Source organism: Peromyscus maniculatus, chromosome 4 (assembly GCF_049852395.1).
Source record: "Peromyscus maniculatus bairdii isolate BWxNUB_F1_BW_parent chromosome 4, HU_Pman_BW_mat_3.1, whole genome shotgun sequence".
Classification (NCBI taxonomy): Eukaryota; Metazoa; Chordata; class Mammalia; order Rodentia; family Cricetidae; genus Peromyscus; species Peromyscus maniculatus.
Genome location: NC_134855.1, coordinates 63,851,128 through 63,859,263, shown reverse-complemented (window position 1 = coordinate 63,859,263; position 8,136 = coordinate 63,851,128). Strand labels below are relative to the sequence as shown.

The window sequence follows — 8,136 nt, the reverse complement described above, 5'->3', positions numbered from 1 at the left end:
ATGTAAAGTGCAGAATCACAAGCACGTTCTGGAGTGAGAATACATACAGATAATCATGAGGCATTTCATGCAAACACTCAGTAGTTATTTAATATTCTGCACTTTGTTCCTCTTTGCAAATGATGGGATATAAGTTCCACTGAACGTGTAAAGAATTCTATTATCTTTATTACCTATTAAACAAATGTCATGCTTCACATTCTGGCATTCCTTTTTTAAAAATACACCATAAAAGCTATATCAACTTTGAGGCAATATAAATTAATTAAGAAAATAGGTAAACATACATAAAATATTTTATTAAGATTTATTCAACATAGTTGTTAACTTTAATTTCTGAACAGTTTAGGGTAGCTCAAAATGAACACCTGGAACTACACAAAGAAGACTGATTTCATCCTCATGGGGCTGACAGATTCCAAGAAGACCCAGCTGGTTCTCTCTGTGATTTTTCTCCTGATATACCTGGTCACTGTGCTGGGGAACATAGGCATGATGCTGATCATTCGTCTAGATGTCCAACTTCACAGTCCGATGTATTTCTTCCTTACCCACCTGTCATTCCTTGATCTCAGTTTTTCAACTGTCATCACACCTAAAACCTTAGAGAACCTGCTGACTTCAAACAAGAGCATTTCCTTCATAGGCTGTTTCACTCAAATTTACTTTTTTGTCCTTTTTGCTGCTACTGAGTGTTTTCTTCTGTCTTCAATGGCCTATGATCGGTACGTAGCTATCTGCAACCCTCTACACTATTCATTTGTTATGTCCAGCAGATTCTGCAGTGCCCTTCTTACTGTCTCATATGTGCTTGGAGCTGTGGATTCTACTGCTGTTATGATATGCATGGGAACACTGGATTTCTGCAAGTCTAATGTCATCAATGACTTCTTTTGTGACGCACCCCCACTTATAGCCATGTCTTGCAGCAACACACATGATATTGAAATCACTATATATTTTTTTGCTGGATCTACCCTACTGTTGTCCCTTATTACAATATCTGTGTCTTATGTGTCCATTCTTTCTACCATTTTGAAGATCAATTCAACTACCGGAAAACAAAAGGCCTTTTCAACTTGTGCCTCTCATATCCTGGCAGTTACCATATTTTATGGAACCTTAATCTTTACTCACTTAAAGTCAAATAAGTCCTCCTCCTTGGGAATGGATCAAGTGGCATCTGTTTTCTATAGTATCGTGATCCCCATGCTGAACCCATTCATTTACAGTCTCAGAAACAAAGAAGTGAAATGTGCTGTCAGTAGAGTCATAAAGAAGAGAGAGAGAGCTCTGGACAAATAAGATAAGATAATAACAACTATGCTAAGAATTCAACTTTCCTTTATTCACATTATCCCCCTGGCCTCTCCATTTAAAAATAAGCAAAAGGTTTATTGCCTTATTGTGATGGCATTTCCATTATACAAACATTTCTTGGAAATTTCCAGGAGTGTGTTTTGAAAAGTATATTTTATAATAGAAAATGAAATACTTGTTATACACACAGTTTTTATAGACATTCAATATAAAAAATAGAAGACATGTTTACACTTCTTAAAACTATACCATGCTCAAATCTTAAGTTATTAACTTATGAGTAAAGCAATTTTCAAAGTGACCACAGTCTCAGATGGCATCCTCTTGTGGTATGAATTAGCAAATTTCACAGGGTGCTTAACTCTCAATTCCAAGAGCAATAGAGGAGAATAATTCCAAAACAATGTTTTAAGATGTTGTATGAAATAAATAATCACAAATGTCAACTATTAACATTATAAGCATATTGTTTTGTATGAAGAAACTATTGTTTGTATATGAAAACTATTGACTGCTGTTTTAGAAATTATATTCAGTTATGCTAAATCACAAATACAACTATCTAAAAAGGAATAATATCTGCATTTCATAAGTTTGGTTCAAAGTAAATTATTAAATTAGAAGTTAGTTATAGGCAAATACTGGTTACATATTCAAAACTGGCATTTCACTGAATAGAAAGTCTAACAATTATTGACATTTTGGCACATGTTCTTCTCAGTCTAATAATGTACAGGTATGTCTCTCTATGATATATGCACCAAATTTTTTCTTATTGCCTCCATAATGCTTCAGCTTTCTTCATTCATTTATTTTTGAGCAATGATATGTGGTGTGATATTTTATTTTTTTAAAAAGTCTTATTTTTTTGCAACCTCTTTGCTACTGCATGTTTTCAATGAATATGTAGTCAGTACACTGTGCTTATTTTACGTTGCTTTGAACATGATATATCATAAATTTATCAAGTCAGAAATCTTTATGCTGCAATACCCTTGTGGACTTTTTCTGTTAACTCTTTTAGAAACACAACCACTAAGATAATTATCAAATGATTTACTTATTCTTCATCCTTGGTCTAATATAAATAACTTTGTAAAGTTATTTAAAAATGAATTCTTGAGATTAGAGCTATGAAATTCAATTTTCTGAACAAAATGCAGCTCTTGAAGCCACAAAATAATAACAGCAGTGGATATCTACACTGATCTGCCATTGAATGGTGTCCTCAATCTTCAAACATGGAGAGAGGAAGCGCTCCATTTGTTTCTGATAAATTCAGGAAGAGAAAAGCCATTACCAAATTTAATACACATTTGTGAACGTACAAAGCTCCAATGTATAGTCCTAATGACCCTGATTAACTAAATTCATCACAAAATAAGCACAAAGGCATGACTTTAGGAAATGGACTGGCAGAGAGGAGACAGAATGATGGAGCTGGGAGAGAAATGACATCTATATCTATTTCTATTTCTATATCTGTATCTGCATCTATATCTATATCTATATATGTATGTTGTGTATGTATGTATGTATGTATGTATGTATGTATGTATGTATGTATGTATTTGCCAAATGTCATTTTGTAATTTTAAATATATGAAATTTAAGAAAAAATGCAGTTCAATGATTGGTACCTTTTACTGCATTTAGTAATGACTGATTTGTAACACAGAATTGTGAATGAATTTTTATTTTCTTACATGCTATAAAAATTTTCTAATTTTCTTTATTATTATAGTTTTAGCTTTATATTCTACAACCATAGTCAAAATTGTCTTTCTTCTATTTAACATTATTTTAGAAAATATATTTATAGTTAATTTGATATTTCTTTGTAATCTCTAGTATTGAATACTTTAAAACTTTTTTCAAAAGTTTTAAAACCATCTGATATAACACATGAATTATTCATTTGTATGCCAAAGTTGACTACTAATATAAAGCTATTTTCAGTTATTTTTCTAAAATGCTCTGAGTGTTTTAAGCAAAGCGCAAATGTTCTACTTTAGTAGGAGGTCATTTTTACAGTTGTTCATCTATTCAAACTACCACTGGATTTCATCAAATCTAAATACCTATGTATTCTAACACATTAATTATCACTTTTAAATATTGCCTTTACCCTATAGAAATCACATAAAAATGATTATTTATTTTTTCATTTGTATCTTATTGGCCCAAGATCTATGCATATTTTTCCCAAATTCTTTATATTTGTAATTTCAAATAAGAAATAAGCATTTATTGATTACTCATTATTTTGGATTATATTTAATAATTAATCTATTGTATTCTTTCATATTCTCCACCTTGTTTTTTTAGACAAGTTGTCTGACTGATCCTGAAATTCGCCAATAGGAGTAGACTCCCACGCCAGCAATAACCAGCTTTCTTCACATATTTTTTGTCACTAATATCTGAATAACATTCATATAACTGGCACAGTTTTTTACATGGATGGTGGAGTCCATACTTAGGGCTTCATGCTTATATCAAAAACAATCCAAGGAGTGAGTCATCTTTCACACTTTCATATATGCTATATATATATGACCTATCATTACTTTGTTATCAATATTTATGAAAGTTATACTATCTCCTTGTGTTTTTATTTAGGAAAGAGAATCTTTAATTTGTATCCAGTAATTGGTTACATTCTAACTGAAATAAGACTCTTTTAACTGCTTTATGATATGTGAAAAAAGCATTTTATACTATGGTCATATAATTATAATTGCTGCTAAATTTGAAATAGTTTTGTATTTGTCCTGTAATTTTATTATATCTATATAGGCTCTGCTCCTCATCAAATGAAATAATCTCAGTACCACTGTTCATATTATGATGTCATGAAAAAATGTTTATATAATATGAACATGAGTTTTAGAAAGACTGCAATATGTCTGGGAAAATATTGTTCTTGCTTCTGAATTAACCCTACATAAGTTGCAAGTGGTGTGACATGTTTGTAATCCTAGTATTCATATTTCTGAAAATAATAGCAATAAAAATAATACAAAAAGGGAGCAAATAACAACATGCTTGGGATTAATCATTTTAAAACATATTTGGAGGGCTGGTAAGATGACTAGAAAGGTAAAAATGCTTATCACAAGCCTGACATCAAGTCTGATACATTTACTTCACAAGCTGGAAAAAAAATCACACTGCCATATGTCATGCTGTAACTATTAAATGCATGAAGTCATATGGTCCTGAACATCTTCTACCATACACTCAAATCAAGCAGCAAATACTTCTAGTATGAATATGGGGATAAGAAACATTATATATTGCTAAGGGATGTGTATATATAGCCATCATTAGAATTGGAATGTAGATTAAAAATTAAAAAGAAAAGTTATCATACAGTCTTACTATACAATAGGTAGATATTATCCAAAACAATTAGTCATCAAACACCATAGCCAAGCACTGGAACCAAACTAGAAATGGATGAAGAAAATATGGTATATACATATAGAGGTGTATACTGCAGATATTAGGTGGACAAAATCCCACCTAATATTTATATTTAAAGATATAAATGTATATTTATATTTATATGAATATATAAATTTATATTTAAAGATATACATATTTATGTAAAAGATTATATAAATGGCACAAGGTTACAGATTTTTATTGTAAAATGACCATAAGCTAATCTTTACTGTACCAGTTAAATATATGAGAGTACAGAATGCATTTCATACACAGAAAAATTTGATTTTAGATTAAAAAATGTTAACAGGAATTTAGAATCTCATTTACTTCTTTGAACTTTGAATGCGTCCTAATTTTTAATGAAGACTGACAGAATCATGTTTTAAATTACTGTTTTCTTTCTTTCTTTTTTTCCTTCTCTCATACATTACTTCCAGACAGCATTTTCCCCTTCCTTCCCTCCTCGCAGTCCCTCCCCACCACATCTGCTCTCCCCAAGTTTCACTCCTCCTCTGTTCCCACTCCCCTCCAGGCCTGCCAGGTATATCAATGAAACATGGCATAAAAGGTCACAAGAAGACTGGCACAAACCCTCATTTCCTGTTCCCTTTCTTATTGTCACTGAAAAACTAACTCTAGTTATGTCTAAAAAAAAAATCCCTCTCTTCCATACTAGTTCAAAATGTCCTAAGTTGATCAGCATGGGGCCTTACAATTATGCTCCACATATTCTTGTAATTGCTGTCAAAAGACAATACAGTGATCATGTGTTTATTTTTGGGCTCCCGGGAAAAAGGAAGAAATCTCAGAATTGAGCCTTCATTTCTGGTATTTGGAATCATGCTCAATTATGCTGAGAATTTGGCTCCTGAAGATGACCACATATTTTATGATACTCAATACCCTTATATAAGGAACCCTGGACCTATCAGGCAGAGAAGGAAGGTCTACACTGGCCAGATTATGTGCAGAGTATATTCTGAGATGCTTTGGGGCCATAGCCTCATAGGAACTTCCATTTGACAAAGACCTGTATAACATTTCTGCTCTGGATGTCTTTCTGTACGCCATAAATGTATGTTGCTCTGATTTGGTTGATAAATAGAATGCTGATTGGCCATTATCCAGTTAGGAAGTATAGTATAGGCAGGACAAAGAGAGAGGAGAATTCTGGAAAACAGAAGGCTGAGTGAAGAGACACTGCCAGCTGTACCATGAGAAGCAAGATGTAAAAGTAGTGGTAAGCCACTAGCCACATAGCAAAGTATAGATTAATAGAAAAGGGTTAATTTAAGATATAAGAACTAGGTAGCAAGAAGCTTGCCATGGCCTTAAGGATTATAAGTAATACAAGTCTCTGTGTGTTTACTTGCCTCTGAGTGACTGCAGGCATGAGTGGGAATGGAAAAAATTTCAGCTAAACATTTTGTGTGGCAATTTAATTTACCAATTAAGAATGAATGCACAAAAATGAAAATTTTAATCTACAAGAATATGCATGCAACAATATGGAATTTTTATACCTTTAAATAGATTTCATCTTGTATTGAAATAAAATTTGGGAGTTAACATATCTTTTAGGCTTGTCATATATGATGACAATGAATGAATCGCTGTAGGCAGAACGTGATGATTTATATCCTGGCCTAACTTCCTGTTCATTCTTTGATTCTTACTATTGTTTGTTTAGTTTTTGTCTGAATGAACTACTGTGGGTTAGCATGGTATATTGAAGACAGCCCCATGAATAACACTGTATGGTGGTTATTCTGTTGTTTTATATCTAGTAGTATTCATTTATGAAATTGGTTGTACCTATATTTGATCATACATGTTTAAGATTGTAATATAATTTTAAAATATTTCCTTCAATGATCATGAACTACCCCTCTTTATCTCTTCTCACTAGTTTGGAATTGAAATCTTAGGACATTCGATTTTGTTTCCTTGTTTCATTTGTTTAGAGTATCTATTTCTATCCTTTTGCCCTAAGATAGTATCTATGATTGATTCTTCAAAGCTGCAGAAAGGTGAATTTTCATTTCCTCATTCAACATGTTAGTATGATCTCTTTAACGGGAAGTAGAGGCCATCAATATTAAGGGTTATTATTGAGCTGTGTATATATTTATTCTTCACATTTGTTGTTTTGGGACATTTTCATATACCTCTTTTTATTAAGTGTTCCAAAATTATTTATTTATTCCTCATGGCATTTTGTGTTTAATGTTCTTTTGAGGTACAAGTATTCCCATTTTTCCTATCTTCTGAAGTGTTGGCATATTCATCATGAATTTCTTTAACCTTGCCTAATTTTTTTTTTCCTCTGGCTCTGACATAGATTTGGGGAAACATAGTCTGAAACATTTGTGATCTCCGGTAACTCAAAGAATACTGAATTAAATCTCTCTGGCTTTTAAAGTCTTCATCAACAAATGCAATGTTATTTTGATTGGTCTGTGTTGATGTAACCAACCGTCTTATTAAATAAGAAACACAGAAACAATGTAAAAGAGAAAGCCGAGAAGTCAGAGCTCAGAGCTAAAATCTCACCCTTCCTCCTGCTGTCCCAGCTTCGCGAAAAGAGACCTACTTCCTGTCGGCTCGTTTTTTTTAAAGTATGTTGTTCTGCCTTCTCATTGGTTGTAAACCCAAACACATGACTGCCTCGTCACTGTCTGAATGTACAGCCCCCTAGGTCTTAAAGGCATATGTCTCCAATGCTGGCTGTATCCCTGAACACACAGAGATCTTATGGGATTAAAGGCGTGTGCCACCACCGCCACACTCTTGCTATGGCTCTAATAGCTCTGACCCTGAACACACAGATATCTATGGGATTAAAGGCATGTGCCACCACCGCCACACTCTTGCTATGGCTCTAATAGCTCTGACCCTGAACACACAGATATCTATGGGATTAACGGCGTGTGCCACCACCGCCACACTCTTGCTATGGCTCTAATAGCTCTGACCCCCAGACAACTTTATTTATTAACATACAATCAAATTAATATTTCAGTACAAATCAAAATAATATTTCAATACAATTAGATTATCACCACAGGTCTGATTTCATCTAGGACTTGATATTTCTGTTTTCTTCAATATTTTTTTTATTTGGACTCTTATGTGATGTGGGGAGATTCTTTGATCATGCTATTTGAATATAGTATTTTGCATGTTTCTTGTGCCTGGATACAGCCCTCTTTCTTAAAGTTTTGGAATTTTTTTTATTATATTGTTAGCTATTTTTATGAATTTGACCTGTTATACTTTCCTTCCTCTATACATATAATTTGTAGATTTGGTATTTTGACAATTTCACAAAGTCCATGGCTATTTCTTTCTTCAGTTTTAAAA

General features: G+C 32.8%; 1 protein-coding gene across 1 annotated transcript; it reads left to right on the top strand.

Annotated features, from left to right (window-relative positions):
* Positions 1-360: 360 nt before the first annotated feature.
* LOC102924994 (olfactory receptor 8H1-like) lies at positions 361-1,418 on the top strand. The gene has a single exon (XM_006989765.3). The coding sequence runs from the start codon at positions 361-363 to the stop codon at positions 1,303-1,305; it is 945 nt and encodes a 314-aa protein (XP_006989827.2). The 3' UTR covers positions 1,306-1,418.
* Positions 1,419-8,136: the final 6,718 nt, after the last annotated feature.